General features: G+C 41.6%; 1 protein-coding gene across 2 annotated transcripts; it reads left to right on the forward strand.

The window, feature by feature from the left end:
* The first annotated feature begins 879 nt into the window (after window positions 1-879).
* Window positions 880-24,426, forward strand: LSM14A (LSM14A mRNA processing body assembly factor). Of its 2 annotated transcripts, XM_048515599.1 has the most exons (11): window positions 964-1,227; window positions 10,055-10,218; window positions 11,790-11,922; window positions 14,166-14,285; window positions 15,389-15,565; window positions 17,810-17,872; window positions 18,421-18,627; window positions 19,983-20,145; window positions 21,240-21,474; window positions 22,494-22,540; window positions 22,845-24,426. In XM_048515599.1, the coding sequence occupies exons 1-10, from the start codon at window positions 1,107-1,109 to the stop codon at window positions 22,515-22,517; spliced, it is 1,407 nt and encodes a 468-aa protein (XP_048371556.1). In that variant the 5' UTR covers window positions 964-1,106; the 3' UTR covers window positions 22,518-22,540; window positions 22,845-24,426. The 2 variants fall into 2 exon arrangements, with proteins under 2 accessions (XP_048371557.1, XP_048371556.1); XM_048515600.1 differs by having other exon boundaries at window positions 880-1,227; window positions 22,494-24,426.
* Window positions 24,427-24,658: the final 232 nt, after the last annotated feature.

Raw genomic sequence — 24,658 nt, forward strand, 5'->3', positions numbered from 1 at the left:
ATTGGTGACATAACAGCATTTGGATGCATTGGATTGCTATGGTGCTGCAGCACGAATAGAAACGCTTGACAAAAATGTCATTGACCTGGACTCTTTTTATTAATTGTTGTTATAATTTTGCCAGATTTCTTAAACAGTAAGTTGATTTTAAAAAGGTAAAGTTTCCCCTTCAGTCGTGTCCGACCCTGGGGTACCGCTGCAACCAGTGATTTCAAAGGCAAGCCGTTTTTGTGGGGTAGTTTGCCATTGCTTTCCCCGGCTATTTTTTTTAATTATTATTATTATTATTATTATTATTATTATTATTATTATTATTAACAATAACAATAACAACAACAACAACAATAATAATAACAACAACAATAACAACAACAATAATAATAATTTGATATTTACCCCCTAGCTATGAGCTAGGTACTCATTTACTGACCAAGAAATGGATGGATGGCTGAGTTGACCATGAGCCAGCTGCCAGGATATCTGACCCACAGGGAGCTTGAACTCCTGACCCTGTGAGTAGCAGTGCAAGCACTTAACCACTACGCCAAGTTGATAGGAAGGATGTTTGTCATTGTTTTGGCTCCTATGTGGGTAATCTGATGGCTGTGAGGGTGTTCGTTAGTAATACTAATCTAATTTGTTTTACTGTACTTCTGTATATTGTGAAGCATAATTTGTCAAGTGTACTTCTGTTTATTGTAAAGCGTTTCGGGCATGCGAGAAACGCAACATGTTCTCTGAAATGAATTATCCCGCTTGAGGGGACCGCAAGAAAGCCAGTCGAGCCCGACCAGGCCTTCTTTTCCACCCTCACTGCCTCCCGCGCGACTTCCTCTCTTCTCGCGAGATTTGAACGTGCTATTCCCGGCATCCATTTCGCGGCCGAGGGAGAGGAGGCGAGTGGACGATGGCGGCCATGTTGGGAGCGTCGGAACGGCTTTGAGGAAGGCCTTGGCGAAGAGGGCCCGCGGCAGCCGTCTTGCCTGGTACCCTGCGGTGGAGACGGAGGCCGAGCAGGCAGGGCGAAGAGGAGACGCCTCCGAAACGGAGCTTGGACCGCGAAGTGGTCTCTCGGCGCGCTTTGGCCTCCTCCTCTCTCCGGCGCCATGAGCGGGGGGACGCCTTACATCGGCAGCAAGATCAGCCTCATCTCCAAGGCCGAGATCCGCTATGAGGGCATCCTGTACACCATCGACACCGAGAACTCCACTGTGGCGCTGGCCAAAGGTGAGGGAGGGTGCCTGGGGGAGTTGTGTATGGAAGGGGCGTCGCTGGACCCTCACCCGAAAGCGCACTGAAGGCCCTCGGGGGGGGGGGGTATAATGGTGGCGGGTCGGGAAGGAGGGTTGTGGGCGGCGAGGGAGAGCTGTGTGTTTCTCGCTGTCACTCTGGCTAATAGTGTGTTTGTTCCCTCCGGGTTGAGAAACGGGGGGGGGGGGGTTTGAAATCCCTGGGGAGGGCACAGTTAGGAGAGGACCTCAGTGTGGTACTGTTCCACAGAATATATCCTCCAAAGCTGTCATTTTCTCCAGGGGAACCGATCTCGGTAGACTAGAGAGATCCAGGTTCCACCTGGAGGTTGGCAACCATCTTTATTTGAAAGTAAATACCCACTGAATCAGTTACGTCTTATTGTGGCTGTAATTGTGCTCAGCAACTCCCTTCATTGGCCTACCAGAAGCCTGGGTAGCCTTTTACCGCTGGTGACAAGTCAGGCTGAGTGGGTGTGAGACAGTAGTAGTACAGTATTTACTCTTAGTACTAGTATTTTTTCAAAGATGTCATCAAAAAAGGGGTTTGTGATATATTTGCACGTGAGTTAAGTTATGTTTAATAAAGAAAGTTTCTCGGTATATAACTTATAGGGATGTCTTATATTCCAGGCCCTACTCTTTAATCCATCTTTTTCTCTGAAAGTTAAGGTGGATCTCATGACAGAAAACAATGTAATTGGGCAGCATAAAACACTAAACAAATACATCTAATCCACCCAAGGCCTTTATTGGCATCGAATAAACTATACAAGTTAGAAAAGCTGTGCAAAAAGAAGATATTAGACATGATATGTCAAGCAGTCAATAAAGAAGCTATAGTAATAAATAAACAAATAAGGTCATTCTATAACTTTTGGCAACAGCTGTTCCCAGCATCCATTTCGTGGGAACAGCGAAATCATCTAAATTGGCTGATAAAGCAAAAAATCACAAATATAGAGTACAAATGGGAACGGTTATTTCAGGCTGTGAACTAAAAAAATTCAAAACAATTCTGATGCTGTGTTAATAACTCCCTCTCTTGGAAACAATCCCCTCAATATTACATTCCTTCGGAAACATGGTTTTCCTATTTTAACCAGGTACTAAATGACGATAGCACCATACCAAAGAGTGCAGACATTAATCTAGAAAATGTTCCACATGGCCTCCTGTCTCTCCTCATGAGATTAAATTCTTAATAAAAGACCTTATATATGGCAAATCTCCGGGCTCTGACTTAATTACTCCTGAGTTGCTTAAATCAAATATGATCTGGTGGTCACATTTACTTTCTTCTGTTTTTATCCAAGTAAACTCAACAGGCAAAATTCCAAAAATATGGCTTGAAGCGATAATAGTCCCAATTTATTAAAAAGGGTGACTATGAGGATCCTGCAAATTACTGCCCTATTAGCCTGTTATCTGTAGTGGGCAAATTATATGCCAGGTTTCTGCACCTCAAACTATACAAATGGGTACAAGAACAAGAGGTGATATGACATGAACAAACAGGTTTTTCTGAAGGAAAATCTACTTGCAATCATGTAATAACCCTGGCTCACCTCGTCCAAAACAGCTAAAACAACGCTCAGGTAAGCTGTTGCTTTTTTAGATTTTAAAAAAGCCTTTGCCTCCCTTTCTAGAGATTTGCTGTGGAAGAAAATGAAAGATATGAATATAGATCACAGACTTCTTTTTTTTAGTTAAACAGTTATTTATAAACACCTCCTGTTGGGTAAAATGTACACAGGAGGGGGCTTTAACAAGTAGCATCTCAAGTAACAAAGGGTTACTCATGTATAATTTCTCCAGCCTTATTTAATATATTATAAGAGATCTACCAATGGAACTCAAGAAATTTGATGGACGTAGCCCCAAATTAGGAGACAGATGTGTAACAGTGCTGCTTTATGCAGATGACACTGTCATTATGTTGCATACTAGAATAGGCCTGTTGCATCTATTGGATAGATGTTACAGCTATTGTAAATTAAATAAGCAGTCCTTAATTTTGTTAAATCAAAAATTATGGTATTTGCAAACTTACGGAAGAAACAATCTTGGAAAGTAGCCACATAAGAAATCGAACAAGTTAAGAAATATACATATTTAGGGATTTTGTTTACTTGCAATCTTTTGTGGTCAGGCCGTTTTAAAACAGCATCAGTAAAAGCTACCTCAACCGCAAATGCCTTAGTTAAAAAAATTTAGGCTAGAGGACATCAGTATATTCCAGCAGTAATTACGGCATTCAATGCAAAAGTAGTTCCTCAGTTACTCTATGGTGCCCCAGTCCTTTCTCTAGCTCAAAACGCCAATTTAAATGCTATGCATTCTAAATTTTTACGCAGGATTATGGGCTTTCCAAAGTAGGTGCGTTACGCAGCTCTATGCATTGAATTAGGCCTATCCTCTCTAACTACCTTGGTATGGATTAGTGCGGAATTTTTTGGTTTAAAACCCATCATCATTCCAAACTGGGAAGTTTCACTAACTTGCTCTTGTCTGAACCCAACACCTCCATGTGGCACGGGAAAATTGTTGACAAAATCACAGAAATTGGTATATCCATGGATGAAGCAGAAATGCTAACTTATCTTGAGGCTAAAAAGCTGATTAAAGACAGGTGTTTAGAGTGGGATTACTAAAGATCTTTAATAGCAGCAAATCCAACTTGCTCACCTGTAAATCAACTTTTAGTCAGAGAAAAGGATTGTATGTCCCATTATCTTTTCTAAATGATTAATCCCAAATTAAGGTGTGAATTTTCTTTAGCAAGATTTAATATTTTGCCATCTGCTTTACTTGAGGGCAGGTTTCTGAAAATACCAAGGTCTGAAAGATTATGCCCCTGTATTAGCACACGTGGAAATGGTAGCACGCACTATGTTTCATTGCCCAAATAGGGCACAGCTATGGCATAAACATCGAGTTTTGTTTTCATTTACAAATGTGGATATGACTGATGAGCAAAGGATAAAGTATTTTTAGATGGTTCTAATCAGGATCTGTTGGATTTAGTTGCCAATTTTTTGTCTGATATAATTGGTAAAGGGAAGTTTTTTATATTAAACTATGGTAATTTTGGTTGTGGTGGGTTTTCCGGGCTGTGGGGCCGTGGTCTGGTAGATCTTGTTCCTAACGTTTCGCCTGCATCTGTGGCTGACATCACAGAGAGAAGTCTGTTACACACTGTGTCAGTACACTATATAGTACAGAGGAAGAAAAGGGGGGAGAGGCATATTTTTCTTAACATTTTGCTAGGGGCTGGTTTTGCACAGGTAGAGACACACTTTAGATTATGTACGGTAACTGATCTACAGACAGAGGAAATTGCAGGTTATTTATCTTCCATCTACTTTTTTATTTTTTTGTCACAGCTGTCTGTCTTTTAGTAAGCTAGAAGGTACCATCTTGTTATTTGGTGCAGCTTTTCAACTCTTGTACTGAGTAATCAATTAAGAAAACTTTTGCTCTGCATATTTTCAATTTAAAACACACTAATTGTATTGGCCTAAGTTCCGTGTCTTTTCTCTGCTCTCGCTGCTTGTTATTTCTGTCATTAAGGGTTTTCTTTCACCAAGTTAGTAATACACAAATTCTAGAGACAATACAAACGCTGCCAAGCTCATAAGCAATTAACAATGTTTCTGATGCACATGATGTGATAATTCTTGTTGTTTTTTCCTTGGGATAGTAAAGGTATATTCTGATGTTCTTGTTTGCTTTTACTGTTTCTGCTAACCTTGTTTTGGCTTCATTTCTTCCTTATCCATTTTGGGATTTTTGTTGAAAACAGCAAAATCTCTCCCCCCCCCCCCCCCCCGGCAAGATTTTTCTTAAAAGAGTTTTTGAGGACTGCACTACAGTTGCAGTACACCAGGAATTTTGTAGTTTGTGTGTTCTACTTTAAATCTTGGATTCCTTTCTTTCCGGTTTGAGCTATATTACATGAGACTTCTTAAAATGTTGTTCCATTTTCAGTTATCTTCTGTCTCTTTTTTTGTATTTACACTACTTTTTTTTTCTCCACAGGGTAATTATTGTCATTTTAACATTGCTTATTTTTTGTAAAAGATACTTTTTGTTTTAATTTTTTTCTGAACTATATGAAAAACCTATTTTAATTGTGTTTGCTACCATATTTCTTTATTGCGTCTTCTGTTAAAATATAACACTGTGTTTTTATCATCTTGTTCACTTTGACGTTTTTATAATTTTAGAGAAGGTGTACAATACCTGGCTGCATGGAACAAACATTGTTAAATTGTAAGGTCCTGATGTTCTTAAATTCAGCAGCATTCAAATTCAGAAACTTCTCCAAAAATGTGGAAAAAAAAAGGTTTCCCAGTCTTACAGACAGGCTGTAGCACCGATGCAGCACCCCCCCACCATTCCCATGGAGGCTTTCTGGCAGCATAGGGAGACTTGAACAGTTAAAAAAAAGCCTCCTCACTGCCCAGAAGCCCCCATTGGACTAAAAGTCTGAGATCCAGGCTGCCACCATAATGCTGACAAAGGCTGGGAGGGAGCAAACTAACATCGGCTCCTCCCTGGCCGTACCCCCTCCCTTCCCCAGTGGCAAGGGCCCTGGGATACTGGCACAGCATTCAGCATCACGTCCCAATGCCAGGGAGGACTGCGGCTGCTGCACACCAGCATAATCACTCCCCTGCCTGGGCAAGTGCCCCAAGGAGGGTGAATCTGCTGGCCTGATCACACACCACTCCCACAAACAGATTCTACTGACACCCCCCTCCCCCAATGCATACTTAATTTCAAGTTCCATTGAACTCCGGGAGACTTGTTTTCAAGTTACTATGCATAGAATTTGGCTATGTGGGTGTTCGTGCATCGAGCCAATTCAAACGACATTTGAGCCGCATGAAATGTTTGTGTCGTATGACTGATGTTTGGCTTATCGAATACTGCTGTGGTGTTTTTCTTGGTTCTCCGCCCTCTTCATATCAAACAGCTGTTGATCAGATGCATGAACAGGAAATTCTGACCAGTGGATATTCCTCCCATTCACTCCTGTCCTTATTAAGCATTTGTATTCCTCAGTTCCTATATATATTCGTGCTATTCTGTGAGAAATCGAGCCTGTAGAGCCAACACAGTTCCTCAAGAGTAGCTCTTTTTTCTGGAAATGCCAAACTTCGAACCACCAGACTTATGACTGATAAGAGCATGTGCTTTTCAAAGACTGCGCAACTGTCTGTTCTCCATCAGAACACTATTGCTTCTGTTTTATGTCAGTATTGATGTCCTGGTTTTTTAATTCAAGAATTTGGAAAATGGATACAAAATATAAAAATTACATCAGAAAAATATCAAATCAAGAGAATGCATGCACAAAATTTAAAATCCTGTTGGCATAAATAACTAATAAAATGATCAGCAGCAGATTATGCACAAGGTACTTAATTCTTGATTTGCAATTCTTCTTCTAAATTTGACATCATGGCCCCAAGCATTTTTCCTTGCTCACATTAGGTCACTGGACTTTAGGACTGTTGTTAATTGCTTGGTGACCTTTCCACACTCTGGAGATGGATTCACAACATGGTGTTGCGGTCCATGAACAAGCCGTCGGCTTACACACACATTTTTCTCTCTTGTCCATTGCAAGTCAGTTGGTGCTAGATTTGAGCCATCCATTAGAGACTTGTCACAGCTTTGAGTTCCAACCCATCTTTTTCACAAATTTGCAACAGCTGTGAGTGAATTTCATTTTTGGAAATGTCATGTGCTTCTGAAACAGATTGTAATGAATTAATTCTCAGTGCCTGCCCTGTCTCCCTTGCCACAATTTTACCATCTATGCACAGCCTATTGCCAGCATAATCAGCTTTATTTGCGCATGTTTGGAAATGTGGGGCATATTCTGATGTCTTGTATTTCGAAACTTGTTAAGCTCTTCAATTAATGTAAATGGCAGCCTGAGTCAAGAGAATTTAAATCCTTGAGATTGGCTGCGTAGAATATGCCCCACTTCCTCAAGACTGTGGAGTCTCTTTGTATGCTAGTAAATCTTCCACTCCCACCCCACATGACTGGCAGCAGGCCAGCTTTGTTTGTTTATAGTCAGGCAACTTTAGTATATAGGAACTATATTCTTTAGCTTGGTCAAGTTGGTGAGCTTCCTGAAGTTTAGAGGTCCCTTTTTTTAATGTCGTGAAATTTTTGACAAATATTGTCCAGGGTTGTTGTTGTTGTTTTTTAAGGGAAACACAACAAGACCACAGTAGACAGTTTCCAGTAAAACAAATTGAACAGTTAGTTAAAATATCAGGCACAGATCCCTGAATCTCTGGGCTTTTTTGTGAAGGTACTGTCTGGTATTGAGTAACAGCACATTTTGGGGTGGTTCTCCAGCAGGAGGGGGAGAGAATAACCTGGTTCTCCAGATTATAGTCCTGCCGCTCTTAACCACAACACCACACTTGCTCTCAGCTGAGCTAGTTGTACTTATACTTGGGGTGGGGATTGAAAAAAGGCTAACTTTTGATTGGCTCTTGTCAGAGGTTGCTGAAAGGGCCAATAGGATCAATATATTCTTCCTGCTGTGTGATTGGTTCCTTTTCTAACCAATATGACAGCTCCCCTTGTTCCTTCCTGGTTTGCTATTTGGTTGGCTTTAAAAAGCCTGGATTTACATGATAGTTCAGCTTTTTAATACAAACCTTAAGTTCAATCTAGTGGTAAAATTTTACCGTACGTGGAGGGGGAGCCCTACTTCACAGCTCCCCAGTGCCAGCATAAGTGCTTCTGCACCAGCATAAATGCTCCTTATTCCCGTGCCCTTAGAACGTATGTAGGGCAAAGCTGCAGTGTATACATGAAGCAGCCTTCATTTAGCCTAGTACAGTTAAGTCTGATTAGAAGCACTCTGGGCATTTCGCCATGCTGCTACCTGAGATTTTTGCAACTGCAGGTCCTAGGGGTTGAGTGTTCCACTATATACATGCATAATGTCCCCTGAAAACTTGTGGCTTTTGACTGTAGGTGTATCACTTGCCTTTTGATGCCTTGGGTTATTTGTGTATCTCCAGATTATAGTAGCATAGTCTTAAAAGAGTTTTAAGGAATCAAGATGTTTTCTCTTAAACATGTGCACATAACTAGTATGGTAGGAATATTAACACTCGTGTTTTTTGGCAAATTGTAGAAATAGTATCTGCCAACTCAGATTAACTTCCAGGTTTAATTTCAGTGTTAGTAACTGCGAACTTGGCAGAAACTTTCCTATAGCTCACCCTTCTTACTGAGACTCAAGGCAGATCACCCTGTGCGATCAGGGGGTTGAGACTAGAGATTTGAAGGGCTAGAGGAAAATGGGAAACATTTGGGGTGGGGGGCATCCAAGGTTGGTTTTGTCCCCAATTTTTCCAATTAAAAATTGAGGGGGAATACTGGCAGGAAAAAACCTTATCAACCATTTTCTTGTTTAGAAATAAGTAAAATGCTTCTTAAGTCAAGGCTATTTGTGCTCAAAATAGCACAAAGTCTGAGGACTTTTTCAACTTTTACATTGGAAAACCTGGGAAATTTTGAGAAGCACTGATCGTAAAAATCCGCTCATACTATCGACTGTCAATATACGCGGTTTTAAGAATTTTTGCTTTGTTTAAATGTAGATAATTTCTGCAGCATTAGTATGCTGTATTATGTATAAGAATACATTAGTACCCACAGCTTGCTGTAGATGACTGGGGAAGGCACTCGCATTGACGTAGCCTGCCTAGTAAACATCGTGATGTGACATCGCTCCATGGATCAGTAATAATCCAGTGCTTTCAAAGGAATTACCTTTACCTACAACCTAACAATAGAAGAATGCCAATGAAAATATCCCAAGCAAGTGCTAAGTTTCGTGCCTGTTGCTGACCTTTTGCTGCATTTATTGGTTAACCAGAGCTTTGATAATGTGGCCATCAGACTGTGTTGTTACAGAGGGGTTTGCTCATATTGGAAGAGTGCTGCCCTGTCCAAAGCAAAAAATGAAGCAGCAAAGGCATCACACCCTAATGATATGGCTGACCACCTACCCCTGGACTTACTTCCCAGATGAGCCAGTCTTCCCACTGTATTCCATTTTGATCTTCTGGATGTGTCTCTGTGCTGTCAAATCATACCTGACTTAATGGTGACCCCTCACAGCAGCAATGGCAAAGTGGTTAAGAGCAGGTGCACTCTAATCTGGAGGAACCACGTTTGATTCCCTGCTCTGCCGCCTGAGCTGTGGAGGCTTATCTGGGGAATTCAGATTAGCCTGTACACTCCAACACACGCCAGCTGGGTGACCTTGGGCTAGTCACAGCTCTCCTGAGCTCTTTCAGCCCCACCTACCTTACAGGGTGTTTCTTGTGAGGGGGGAAGGGAAAGGCGTTTGTAAGCCCCTTTGAGTCTCCTATAGGAAAAAAAGGGGGATATAAATCCAAACTCTTCTTCTTCAAGTCTCTTCAAGGTAGGAGACTTGCCTCTGTATAGAGAAGGCCTTGCTTTGCCTGCTTCCACATAGAGCAGGTTAAAACACTACTCTCCTGGTAGTCTGTGGCAATTAAAGATTGTTTTCAGGGGATGTGCACACTGCCTGCTTCCTGTAAAGTCAAGCCGACCAAGCGAAGAAAGCCACTTGCTCGTTAGACTGTTTTTAGCTTAACTGTTTTAAAAAGTTGCGGCTTTTTGACGTTTATAGTGTCAATGACCCAGTAAATTTTCAGCAGCATCTTATACATGTTTGATGAGTCAATGCAAAATATTAGGTGATTTGTTAAAAAAAATATTTTTTGCAGTTCGTTCTTTTGGAACTGAAGACAGACCCACCGATCGGCCTATACCACCTCGTGATGAAGTATTTGAATACATTATATTCCGCGGCAGCGATATAAAGGATCTGACCGTGTGTGAGCCGCCTAAACCACAATGTTCACTACCCCAGGATCCAGCCATTGTTCAGGTACAGTCTATACTATTCCTAGTTATAGAATAAGCAGTTAGAGAATTCAAACAGAGTATCTGCAAAAGAGTTTTCACATATTTGCTTTGCTACAGAGGACGCGTCAACATAATTGCTGCCATTGTGCCCTGTGATCTTTTAAACCAGACCGTGAATTTTAAAGTTTTTGTGTCCTTCTGGTCAATGTAACTTTAGCAGCCATCAGATTGCTATTGTTTGTATCCTGTCTACCCAAATTTTCCATCATCATATTTCTTTTATATTAATCACATCTTCTAAAAGCCCAAATTCTAGAAAGGTCCTGTATCTAATGATTCTGCTTAGTCATTTTGTGTTTATAGTTCCTCAGCTGTCAAGACAGCATCTTTGGCATTCTGTTACCTCTATAAATTTGAACATCTGTAAATCTTTTGTAACTTAATGGGAATACAGCTGTGTTCCTCGATGAAGCAGTGTCACACTTGGTTAAATTGATTTTTAGTGTGACCTGAGTGTATGGGTCTCACCATTAGGGTGAACAGAACAGGATCAGAGCTGCATTTGGATGCTATATTCTGTTTCACTTTCACTTTCTAGTATGGTATAGATCAGTGGTTCTCAACCTGGGGGTCGCGACCCCTTTGGAGGCCGAACTACTCACAGGGGTCACCTAAGACTCTCTGCATCAGTGTTCTCCATCTGTAAAATGGATAAATGTTAGGGTTGGGGGTCACCACAACATGAGGAACTGTATTAAAGGGTCGCGGCATTAGGAAGGTTGAGAACCACTGGTATAGATAGCTTTCTTCTGAAAGAAAAGAGGGAGACGCATCTATAAACAGAGGAAAACAAAGTGCAATACTAGATGTTTCTGATTTGAAAATCTACTGTATAAATCTAGAATGAAAAATGCCTCAATCCCTAAGAGAGTGAATGTTAGGTGTTTGCACATGCTCATGATACAAAGCATCACATCTGAACAAATTATTCAATAAACAAAATAAATAAACAATGAATTTATAAAGCATCTAAGGAGCAGAATGCACTATGAGAGGCCAAACAGTTTCTGGTCAGAGAAACAATATGGAATAGTCAAAAAATGCAATTTGCAGTAATGATCAAACTATGTAAAATCGTGAATAAAATGTGACATGTCTAGAAAATTCAGAAAATACACCTTTATTTTGTTAACTTTTTCCAGAAAATTTTATATACTTCCGATAAAAGATTTCATGGCATTTTTTGATCTGATATACAGAAAAAGCTGCAATAGGCTTCAAAACAGATAAAACTGGGATTTTTTATTTTTTAACTGTATGGGTCGCTTCAACAAGATCTGAAGGCAGTTCATATTATGCTAATATCCAAGGTTATAGACTTCCTTTCACCAAAAGAATGTGGTAGAACACCAGTTTAACTCTTGGTCTGGTTCTCCTGGGGTGAGGCTGGGAGCGGTCCTGGACAGGGAATATGGCCAAAGGCTGTAGTAAGGTGAAGAATTTGGCAGGATTGAGTGGAAAAGCACGCTGGACCAATCAGTTGCATTTCTTGTTCCGCCTTGCATTGAGTCTTGTACAACTGCTTTCCTTCAGTCCTCTCTAGGGTCGTCATCTTCTACTTCATTCCAGTCCGTGGGATCCTACGGTCCTTTTGGCCGAATGCCAGCCTACAGTCAGTTCAGTCCAAGTCCATTAGTGAGCCAGCAGTTTGGTGCTGTGAGTGTTGGTATGTTTGATTCCTTAATTCTTTTTTTGCTCGAAAGGCAAGTTCAGTTCAGTTATTATGAAACCATCGTACACTGTTACCATCCCACAGGATAAAAATTTTCTCCCTTCTGTGTGATCCAGGTAGCTCAGGTGACACTATGGAAAAAAACGCTGAGAAAAGCCAGGTTTGCCATCCTGCTAGGGAATTTCTCGTTTGAAAATACCATGCAAGTGACTCACTTATGCTCTTGTTCAACCCTTGTTGCTTCTACTTGAGCTTGTATGGAGCATATTCCTGATATGGTGTACTGTAAATATCCCATGTAAACATCACGTTTGCTACTTGTTTTAACAAATCTGTTTTAGAGTGTGGGACACTCTGTCAGTTTTCTTGGATGACTGAAAGCTGCCTCGATCACAGTTGTAGCAGGTTCAGTTGCTTTGTATGCGCTGCAAGGGGGCCGATCTCTAGATTAGCCATGCAACATGACATTGATTGGTGTGGTGTATTCCAGTGGCTGATTTTCAAGAGACTCTCTGTACTAAAAGTCAGAGCCATACTGTTTAGATGGCTGTAGCCATCTAAACATTTCCAGTGAAGAAGTGAGCGTATGCATGCAACATACTAAATGGTCTTACTTGTTTCATTATTTAGAGAGAAAACTGATCCGTTGCTTGCAAAAATATCTAATGAGAGTGAGCGAAGTATAAGGATAGATAAGAACATAAGAGCTCTCTGGATCAGACCAGTAGTCCACCTAGTCCATCAGCCTGCTTTACGAAACAGCCCACTAGTTATATCCTGAATATCCATCCAGCAGTTCCTAGAGGCCGAGGCCTCCCGCCTGCATTCTAGCACTGTGTTTCAAAGCCGTTGAATATGGAGGTTCTCTTAATTTTCCGCGGTTGGCAGTCATGAGAGCCAGTGTGATGTAGTGGTTAAGAGCAGGTGGACTCTAATCTAGAGAACCAGATTTGATTCCCCACTCTTATATTCCTGCTGGGTGATCCTGGGCTAGTCACGGTTCTTTGGAACTCTGTCAGCTGCACCAACCTCACAAGGTATCTGTTGTGGGAAGAGGAAGGGAAAGGAGTTTGTAAGTCTCTTTGAGTCTTCTTACATTAAAGAAAGGTAGGGTATACATCCAAACTGTTCTTTTTCTTCATGGAGGGACCTTTCCTCCATGGGGGGTGTTTGTGGCCATCACTACTTCCACTGGCAGTGAATTCCACAGTCTAATTACTTATTGAGTAAAGTGTTTTTTCCCATCTATCCTGTACCTGTTGTACATATATGTTCCTTTTTCACATGTGCAAATATCAGATTCTGACCAGACCCAATAAATTGCAAATGTCTATGTTGACGCTCTGGATTTTCTGGTTGCCTCAGAGTCACTTGGCCAGTAAAGAAGACATTCAGACAAGTGACTAAAACTCAGTCGAGGCATAACAAAGTTTTGCAAACATGGTGACCTAGTTAGGTGCATGGATCTTTCAAAAAGCTGCACATTTCTGTTTGTTTAGTTGCTTTTAAGATCAATGTTCATGTTTCACTAGGCAAATCGATTAGTTACACTCAGGTGGCCCCGTTAGTTTCACCTGGTGGGCCATTGCGAGTAGCAGAATGCTGGACTAGATGGACTCTGGTCTGATCCAGCAGGCTAGTTCTTATGTTCTTTAGGGATGTTGTCATAGAAAGGATTGTTCACCAAACGCATAACTAAAGTTTGTGCATCTGGCTCTAGTTTAGTAGGAGTCAAGGAATTGCCCCCTTAGTCTTGGGCTGCGTCAACACCGCAGTCATAAACTACTGGAATAATTGTACCTTTTTCATATGGCATACTGGGAATGGCACTTCTGTGTGTAGTGATGATTCTCTCAGAGAGAATTCCTTGCACTTGGGTATAAATATCGGGGCTACTTGTCCCAAGCCAGGACACACTTCATAACCCACATTTCATATATGTTTTTCATACTGAATAGCAGCACAACAGCTCACCGGAGACAAATTCCTTGTGTGTCCAATCACACTTGGCCAATAAAGATTCTATTCTATTCTATTCTATTCTAGTCATAGGCAAAACAGACTATATTTGCATATGTGGGGCAGACAGTTTTCCCCAGGAAAACAAAGCAGAAAAAAACATGGAAAATTTCCACACCACTAATGGCTAATTCATTGCCATTAGTGTGGGTGGGCTCTTAGCAAAAAGGGCAATGCTCAAAGCTTGTGCTTGAGTTGTCTTGTTTTTCACAACGCAGGAAGTTCGCTGACATCTTTTGGAACTGAAACGTCGGCCAATGCGAGCTTGTCTCAAAGCAGTGCAGTTGGTTCCACTTTTACAGGGGATGCCCGATCGTTAAAAACACAGCTCTCTCAAGGTAAAGACTTTTACTGCGTTGCATTTTACGGCTGCTCTGACTTCTCGTGCTTGTTCGCATCACCCTGGTTTAATTTAAATAGAATGAAATAAAACAGTTACTTTTGTGCTGTGCTTCTGTGTCCATTGGGGGAAAAGCTGTCAAGGATTTTTGGGTTACTGTGAGACGCATTTTATGCAAACTGTGAACATTAGTGGGGTGGAAGTGGTAGCATTTGATTCTTAGTCCTACACCAAAGAGACTTGCTTATTCTAAATTTTAACAGGACATTGCTGATACGACTACTAATGTTGTCAATCTTGAGACTTTGTAAGGTGAAATAGAAGGCACAGTTTTTCTCTGCTGCTTTCTGCTGTGTTAATCTTGTGTCTCCTGCTACTGAGAACAACTTTATGCCCTGAGCCAAGAACTTTATTTACCATTGATTTTTTTAACCTTTTTAAAAGATGTTTTTCCTTGGGTAAGTCCGTATTTATAAAGTGGCGTCTTTATAAAATGAAGAATTCATTACTCTGACTTAGTCAAGTAAACCTGCTAGCATTACTTTAAGTAGTTAATTGAGAAAACATTAAAACACTGCTTACTTTTGGATAGTATTGTTTCCTTCCCCCCACACCCCCTCAGAAAAACCGACATTATGGAATTGGAGGTAGTAGCTCTAGAGGTTGTCTTACGCAAACTGAAGATGAAGTGGAAATATCGGTCCCTTCCGCACACACAGAATAATGCACATTCAGTCCACTTTCACAATTGTTTGAAAGTGGATTTTGCACAGTAAAATCCAGCTTGAAAGTGGATTGAAAGTGTATTATTCTGCATGAGCGGAGGGGCCATTGTTTTGGCCTTCCTGTCACTAAGATAATTGCTAGTGATTGTATCAGCAAGGATTAACTGCCATATCCACCTGTTTCTTTCTCTTGGATTGAAGGAAAGGGAATGTCAGTATATCCCACCATTATGGATTAGTGTGTGTAAAGGTATAAAAATGTTTTTTAATTGACTGGGCAAGGCAAATAATCCCTTCAACTTGAATTAGTAGATTTCAGAAGTGCTTCTGTGTCAAGCATGGGGATATGGAACTATTAACGCTGGCTGTATTTCAGGTCGAACAAGTCCTCAGTTGGAGCATTTGAGAAAGAGCCCTGTGCTGGAGCAAGCGGTACAAACCACATCGGCCCACTTGTCTGCATCTGCACAAGTCGGGCGCAGAAGTCCTGTCTCAGCGAGGCCTCTGGCATCTGCTAACCAAAAATCCTTAGAAAATCAGGAGCACAGGAGAGGTAAAACTTCTGAACATCTGTCAATTCTTTTGGCAAGCTGCTTTCCTTTCAAAGAATTTGGTGGTGGAGGAGAGAAAGGCGGGATATAAATCCAAGCTTCTCCTCCTTCTCTTTCTTACAATGTGTGATTACGCCAGGGGTCCCCAAACTTTTTAAACAGGGGGCCAGTTCACTGTCCCTCAGACTGTTGGAGGGCCGGACTAAAATAAACTATGAACAAATTCCTATGCACAAATTATTGTAAAATGTTTGATTTCACCTTTCAGCCTTTCTGTCATGGTCTATTTTTAGAACAGTGACCAAAGTATGTCAAGTACAGGGTGGGCTCCAAATATTGTTGGGGAGGCTGTGGAATACCTTCCCCTGTAAAAAAAAAAAAAAAAAAGCAGAACTTTCTCCTAATGAAGCATCTCCATCTAACCCAGGATCAGGTATCTTCCTGGGTTCTTTCCTCCCTAGCAGCCAGCGAGCGATTCGTCAGCCTGGCTGATGCCAATAGGAGTGGGGCGGAACAGAAAACCTGAGAGCAAACATACATGGGAGTAGCTTCAAGAGGGAAGAGCTGAGCAGGTACTACTAGCATTACGTAAGGTTTCCCAACTCTGGGCCAGAAAAATGCACATGGAGGATTTAAGTGCCATCATGTAACTGCAATCAACGGCCGTTGGGGCCAGTTCCTCCTCTCCCTCGAGCCCCCACTGCACATGAATGGAGCCATCACTGCCATGTGCCTATGGTCCGGATAAATGCCTCTCTTAGGGGGCCATACATTTGGCCCCCCCGGCCGTATTCTTCCAGGGACCCCTGGATTACGCCCTTCAGGGTATTTGTGATAAATCTGTTAGAACTGGAAATCTGTCTTGATTTTGTTCAGATTTTTCTGAGGAACCTTGAAGATTCTTTGGAGGGTTATCAGGGGTCTTTTAGTGAGAAGGTCGGGAAAGGTGGACAGACTTTCCTGAATAAGCATCAGTCTACTGTTTGCAACACGTGTGCCCTGCAGTCTGTGTCGAGATGGTATAAAACATGTGGGTCAGCAGAGAGGCCTGTGTTTCCATGGGAGATGCGGTTGTAGAATTCCAAATTTGAAAAGCCCCCAATAAAATTGTGTCTCGACGTGAGTGCAAAGAAAAAAAAAGAGAGAGAACATCCAGAAAGGTAAGGAATTGTTCCTGCTGATTGGTAGATACCCCCTTATATTATAAAAAAAGTCATGGTTATTTGGAAGTGAGGGCAATACATGGACACTTCTCTCCCTGACTCCATGTAGTCATATGGAGGGTGGTGCAAGACCTGATGGGTTCAGACCTGCGAGCTCTCCAGATCATTCAGAATCCCATCATCCCCTGCCAGCATGGCCAATTGGCTATGCTGGCAGGGGCTGATGGGATTTGTAGTCCATGAACATCTAGAGAGATGCAGGTTGCAGACCCCTGTACTAGTCTTTTGCCTTCTGGTAAGTGAGCTGGACCTATAGAAGGAGCAGTCACTATACCTCAAGAGAAGAATTCTTCCCGTCCTCTTCCTTGGGATCACTGGAGAAAAGGTACAGTTCAGGCCCGGCCTGTAGCCATGATGGTGCAAAAAGGGGCTGGGCCCCATGATTCTTTTGTCATGCCTCTCCAATCAGCACTAGGATTAGTGCAAAATCCATCACGAGTCTTTCAAGTGTAAATTCTCTACAGAAAATAGGAAGAACCTGAGATTTAAAAAGTGAATCCTCTCATAAATCTTCCAAATGTGAATTCTCTGTGCAGTTGGCTAGGACAGAATTAGCAGTTAGCAGGGCTGAAATATCCCAACATATAAAGTCCGGGTGGGGTGGGGGTGGGGGTGGGCAGTGATGACATAGGATGTCTGAAACATTTTTGCACTTTTCTGATTTTTGTAATCCTAGATCTATTGCATTGCTTATGAGATCTCTCATAGTTTTCGATTGCATTGCTTTATATCACGTATACATCTTGTCTCAAGTACAAAATTGGTAAATAAATAATAAAGCACAAATAAATAATGATGGGCTGACCACCACTGTATTCATTTGCCCCTCCCCCCCATGAAAATTTTCTGGCTAAGGGCCTGGTACAGTTGGGCAGTTTTCCTGCTTCCCTTTGCAGGTTCCTGTGGGTTTTCACTTAACTCTTGTGTTCTTTTTTCCCTTCAAACATGTAAACACAAAGTCTGTTAGCACGTGCAAAACATAGAGAACAACAAAAGGTCATCTTCACTGTTTTTCATCCCTAGCTGAAGCACACAAGCTGTCAAGATCCAAAGCAGAGCATTTCAGAAGTGATAAACGTCAACTGGGTACGTTGAATATTTTATTAAAAGTAAAAGGTGTTAGTGCTTCAGAAAGTTTTTATGACTTTAAAAACACAGTCTTCTCCATTTGTATTGATGTGATTCTTGTAATTTAGTCTTGTAAGAAATTGGTTCATTTGAGGTCCCATAATTCTGTCTGTCTGTGGATTACTTTGACTGTCAGGAAAGCCAGGTCCATGTGAGCAGGTAAAAACTGCTGGAGAACAAGTGTGTGATTCTGGTGCTAGAAGGTACAAGAAAGAAAGAGAGAACCCCAATGCCGTCTGTTTGTCCAATTTAACCTACCCCTTTTTACACTGTTTTAAAATGAGGATGCACAGCATCTTGTTCTGTGGAACTCATTGCCATAGGATGCTATGCTTTTTAAACTGGGTTAGGTATGAAGTGACAGGGTCTAATGTCTGGAAGCGTATTGTTTAGCATTGGGGAAACAACATACTCCGGGTAGCCTGATATTATCTGCAGGATGTAGCCGTCAATGAGGCGCTGCTTACCAGAAGAACAACTTCCCTTTTTGCAACATTTCATTGCAGATCCCTCCAAAACCAACTTTTCCCCAGTTCCGGGGGCACCACCAGTACGAAGAGGCCGTGGGGGTCACCGTGGAGGCCGAGGAAGATTCGGTATCAGGCGGGATGTTCCAATGAAATTCGAGAAGGACTTCGATTTTGAGAGTGCCAATGCTCAGTTCAATAAAGAAGAGATAGTTCGTGAATTTCACAACAAACTAAAGTTGAAAGGTAATCTTCGCATTTGTCTTCCTACAAGAGAAGGACCATTTTGCAGGCCACACAAGCTTTTGAGCCTTCTGTAGAAGTATTGGGGTTTTGTTTAAAAATGAGAGTAATTTTTCGGTATGTTAGAATTTTTGTGTGACCTTGGTCCAGCCTAACCTGCCTCACAGGTGCAGAGGTGAAATGGAGGATTAGGAGAATGAAATAAGGTATATTTGTAGGAAAAAAATTGATTCTGCTTGTAAGCAGAATCTGCTTGTAAGCAGACGTTAGGAGCCCTGGGGCCCAGAGTGGTAAGCTGCAGTACTTCAGTGAAAGCTCTTGGTTTGTTCTTGGCGGGAGTCGGATTCAGGTAGGCAGCTCAAGGTTGACTCAGCCTTCCATCCTTCCGAGGTCGGAAAAATGAGTACCCAGCTTGCTGGGGGTAAAGTATAGATAACTCGGGAAGGCAATGGCAAACCACATTGTAAACATGGTCTGCCTAGTAAGCATTGTGATGTGCCATCACCCCTTGGGTCAGTGATGACCCAGTGCTTTCACAGGGGATTACCTTTACATTTTAAAGTAGACATTCAGTCCGGAATGCAGTACACCATAATTCGGCAAGAGTAGAGTTCTTCCATTAACTTTTAACTCAAACCTTTCAGAGGTCATTTAATACTATTTACAGTCAGTATAGAACCATTAACAACAGAACTCAAGTTGTTCAAGGAAAGCTTTTGCAACAGATACTGAGATAGTTTGCAGAAGCTCACAATATTTTCTTCAGGAAAGGCCTGGTAACTGTCGGTTGTTCAACAGCTTCCCTTGTGACACCCTGATGTCAGGGAAACACTTTGAATCCCAAAAGGGAGTGCCTGCTGAGGACTTGGAGGGACAAGATGCAAAACACCCCCTCTCAGCATGTTCCGAACAAATACACATAGAGAAATTCTCTTGTTCCATTGCAAGTGATTGCAAATCCCTGGGATCCAGTGGAGAAATATCTTGCACAACTTCTTGGCAGATGCAACAGATTTCTGTGTTGAATCCTAGTGGATTTCAGAAGGGCCGGCAACACAGCAAGGAAATTTGGCTTGCCCAGCTGGGGTAAGGGTCAGGACAACACCCTTCAGCTTCAATGTCGACTGAGAGGCTGTATTTTGACATACACAAACACCACATTTACAGGGGCCAAAACGGAGCCAGATGTTGTCACAGAGTTGCTTGCTTAGGTGAGCCATACAGGATCTTGACTGGAGCACTTTGAATGTTGCATCCCTGTTCTAGGTTGATGTTGTGCTCAGTTAGCTTCCTGCCTTGCTCTGAAAATGTGCTTTGCGATCTGGGTCACCGTTGTTCTCCCTGTTTCCGTCCCTCAGAAGATAAACCAGAAAAGCCAGTCAACGGGGAGGATAAAGGCGACTCGGGTGTTGACACTCAGAACAGCGAAGGCAACGCAGATGAAGACGAACCCCTTGGGCCCAACTGCTATTACGACAAAACCAAGTCCTTCTTCGATAACATCTCCTGCGACGACAACAGGTACTGTGTTTGGGGGGCAGCCTGCTCGTATTACAAGCTGGCTAGGCTTGTTGGTAGTAAAAAGAAGAACGGAATCCTATTTTCAGCCTCCTGTCCGTGTGGTGGGATTGTGGCAGCCAGTCACTTCAGGTTTGCCTCTCAATGGGAGCAGTGAGCAAGTGTGTCTTGATTGCAAAACAGTCACAGCTGGAAGAAACTCATGGAAGGAGTATAATATTTATTTATTAAATTTATAGCCCGCCCTTCCCAATAGGGCTCAGGGCAGCAAACATCGATGTAATCAATAAAACACTACAATAAAACAAAATCAACACTGTAAACAGCCAAACCAAAAACTTAAAACAGCGGAGCGATAAATACACAGATGGTGATAAAACCCATAAAAAGACACCTATGGGAGGTCACGATGTTCCAGTCAGGCCGGCTGGCAAGATATAAAAGCCTGGCGGAAGAGCTCGGTCTTACAGGGCCTTCGGAACTCACCGATGTCCCACAAGGCCCTAATCGCAGGTGGGAGCTCATTCCACCAGGTGGGGGCCAGGGCCGAAAAAGCCCTGGCCCTAATAGTGGCCAGCCAGACCTGTCTAGGACCAGGAATCACCAGCAAATTCCCCCACGACGAACGGAGGGGTCAAGAGGGGCAGTACAGTGAGAGGCGGTCCCTTCTAGGAAGTGTTCCCTTTATGTCCCCTGTTGTAGGGGAGTGGGAAGGTGGAATTGAGACCTTCTAAAACCCAGCAGTTTCTCCAGTTTTTCCTGCCTGTGGTGGAGCCCAGCTAACAGAATTTTATCTCAACATTCTCTGCCCACAGGTGTAGAGGTGTTCGGTATTTAGTAATAAACTTTGCTGGGCATGTGCATGCTTATCTTTTTGTAATGGGAGGTTTCTTTTTTTATATAAAGAACTCTTAACTTCATGATGTCACTTCTGCATGAAACTCATGCTGGGCAAGTTCACTACTTGTCCAGTTTTCCAAATTGTATCCAAAAAGGTGACAAGACACCAATGAGATTTGCTATGATTCAAAACATGATTCAGGTAATTTAACCGCTAATAGTCCCAAGCAAGAGTTCCTTCTATCATATGTTTTCAGGGATCGAAGACCCACCTGGGCGGAAGAAAGAAGATTAAATGCAGAGACATTTGGGATTCCGTTACGTTCAAACCGTGGCCGTGGGGGCTTCAGAGGTAGAGGAAACGGCAGCGGTGGTTTCCGAGGTGCTAGAGGGCGCGGCGGCCCCAGAGGAAACTTCAACATCCCTCGGGGGTTTCGTGGTGGATTCAGAGGTGGACACGGTGGCAGGGAATTTGCAGATTTTGAATACAGGGTAACGTAGTTCTTGTCTCAAGGGGTTCACTTTCTTTTTTTGCTTTAGTCTCTGCAGACACTGTAGCCTGGTAAAGAGACCCTCACCTCGACCCAGCAGTCACGTCCTGGGGGGGAAGTAGAACTTTTTCTCAGCTATCAAATTAATGTCACCACAAGCCTCCATTTCATCCATAATTCTGATTATCAAAACGTTAGGAGGGAATTCAGCCATCTACGTTGTTTTAAAGGCAAGCAAGGCAGAATTATTATTTTTTTAGGCTCGAAAACTGTCCTTGCAGAAGTTTTCGTCATCAACAGTTCAGCAATCGTTAGACCGCTTTTTGGTTAGCTGCAGGCAAAGAGCCGAGCAGTGAGCTCACTCCACCTGGTCGTGTCGCGGAAGGTCTCCGGAAGCCTTCCATAGAGTTGCACAGCACTTTGCAGCCCATTGAAGGCTTTTCTGTACCAGGCATACCGTGTTTCCCTGAATATAAGACAGGGTCTTATATTAATTTTTGCACCAAAAGATGCATTAGGTCCTATTTTCAGGGTAGGGCTTATTTTAGGGGCATCTCCACAATTCATTAAGGCAGGCTCTCGGCAGCCCTGTCACATGTGATGCAAGCTGCGTCCTCATTGCCAGGGAGCACCCTGCTGGATCACACCATCCTTATCTGTAACTACTGGTAGGGCTTATTTTTGGAGTAGGGCTTATATTTTAAGCCGCCTCCAAAAATCCTGAAAAATCATGATAAGGCTTATTTTCAGGGTAGGGCTTATTTTCGGGGAGACACAGTATGAGCAAAGTTGACCTAGAAAGGAACTGGGTTTTGGCATTTGGAAAACAAAATTTTGCCTTGTTTGTTTCATTAAAAACAATGACCGCCAATGTAGTCTAAGAGAAATTAGTTATGGCTGTTATTCCTCTTTCTCTAGCTTGGCCCCTATATGTTTGTGTTTTGTTTTAATTTGACTTCATGTTTGGTTGAGCAGTAAGTAACACTAATATTGTGTGTGGGGGGGTATTTTTTTTTTTAGAAAAACAACAAGGTTGCCGCATAGTCCGCAATGAAGTTGAAAGCCAGGTGGGCTTGCAGATCTTCGTAGTCCAGAGAATGTCGGTCTTTGCAAAGAAATTTACTTGATTTGCTGTAAAACTCGTCACCAGCACTGGGGTTTGTTTTTTAATTTCGAAGGGGTTTGAAGCAGTAACAATTTTGGAAAAAAAAGTCATCCTGGAAGCCAAGGATTAAATATATTTACGATAGGAAAAAATAAGTAATTTCTTACATATAGTTAAGCTATAAAGCAGGACGTCAATTTTGTTTAAGTTTTTTTTTTCATCACAGAAAGGATTTTTCTTAACTGAATTGTATTTGATTGCTGCAGGTTGCAAAGACAGTAGTATGCAGAAGGCCGTCAGTACTGTGAGTGTGTTGATCACTGAAGGTTGTTTTTGGGACTCCTGTAAGATCCCTTTTCTGAAATAGTTGTACTTTTTGTCAGACAGGGTGCTCGGCAGTAGAAAACATTTGTCAAGTCAAAAAAAATGTAAACACAGTAAATATTGTTTCTTAGGCAAAGGAAAACTTTTTATAGTTGTAAAATTCCATGATTAACCCATTGCCAAAGAAACACCGAAGAACTTTGTATAGCTGTATAAAAAGCGACTAATTTTTTAAAAGAATAAAACATTTTTAAGTCAACAGACCTGCTGTGTTGAGACGCTAAAAACACACACACAAGAGTTTGTTTTGGATTTTTTTTCCTTTGTAGCTTTTCAGGCTTTAAACTGGTTTGGCTTTTATATTTTGTCTACAAATAAAAAAAACAGAAAATGTTCTTCCACGATAACAAAACCTGTATAAAACAGTTCGGTCTTGGCGAGAAATTCGGTTTTGTACTTTCTGGCATATCAAAGGTTTTGATCAAATTTAAAGTGCATTGTCAATCAAAACAAGGCTCCTTGTCACAGTTTGAGTTAAAAGAATCCAGCTGAAAAGTCAGTCACCCAAACATGCAACTTCTGAGACTCCTCCTTGTGCCTGACATAAAAATGACAAGTCTCCATGTATCAATTCTTGAAACGTTGACTTTTGTTTTAATATTGTTGACATACTCAATTTAAAAGTGAATTTCCTAGTGTTTGAAATTGCTTGAGTTTTGATGGACTGTGGCTTGGAGACATTGAATGTTCATTTTATAGGCAGTATCCCACAAGTGATTTGGTATGGAGTAATTGTACACCAAGTCTGAATAACTAGTTTAATGACTTCTTTTTTGCTATTAAGTTATATTAGATACAGTAATCTGGTAATTTGTGTTTGTATTTGTATATGAAAGCCACAGGAATAAAGGGATCCAAAGATTAAAGCATTTTTTATCTTAATTTGCTGGGGTGGGGGTTCTTTCTCAGTGTTCAGTAGTGATCAGATGTGGATAACTGCACTGTTAGAAAATGGGGATATTTAAAAGTAATTGATAGAATCATAATTTTGTATCTTTTTGTATAGCACTTTGAGAGGGAGAGAAAAGCATTTTGTAAATTGGTTTTCCTTTAATGAGTAACAAGTCAAGTATTTTGGTGCAGGATCATTAGAATTTTAGATACTACCTTCTGTTTAATAATATTTTGCATGTTAACACTGCGTTTTTGGGATCCACAAATCATCATACTGAAGAGTTTGGGTTTTTTTTAAACAAAAGGAAAGTCCTGTCCTGTTGCAATAACAATGTAATACTGTTTGAGGTGTCCCAAGTTATATTTAAACAAGATAAAAATTGTAAATAGCAATGAGATGTGCTGTGAAGGTATGAACTAGTTCCATCTTACCCACCAGACCTTTGGGTTTACCTGTTGGGGTGTGTTTGTACCCCAGTAAATAACAGCATGTTATACCTTCAGTGTACGTTGCTGCATAAAAGTGGGGCTTTTATTTTAAGCCAGAATAAAACAGTTTAAGGGGGAAAAGTAGTTGTGAAAGTCTTTTTCTTCCTCCCATCACATCCTTGTTTCAGAAGGGGAGAGGAAATACTGGATTTGTTTTATCCTCTTGCTTGTATCGTGGCAATGGCTGCATGATTGTTTCAGACTGCATCTTTTCATCTACCAAAAGGGGTACTGGAGTGCTTCTGGAATTGATTAAGTTAGTTTAAAAATTCCATGTCAAGCTGGTACGCCCCGGAGAATGATCATTTCCCAA

This window comes from Sphaerodactylus townsendi, linkage group LG14 (assembly GCF_021028975.2).
Source record: "Sphaerodactylus townsendi isolate TG3544 linkage group LG14, MPM_Stown_v2.3, whole genome shotgun sequence".
In the NCBI taxonomy this organism is placed as follows: domain Eukaryota; kingdom Metazoa; phylum Chordata; class Lepidosauria; order Squamata; family Sphaerodactylidae; genus Sphaerodactylus; species Sphaerodactylus townsendi.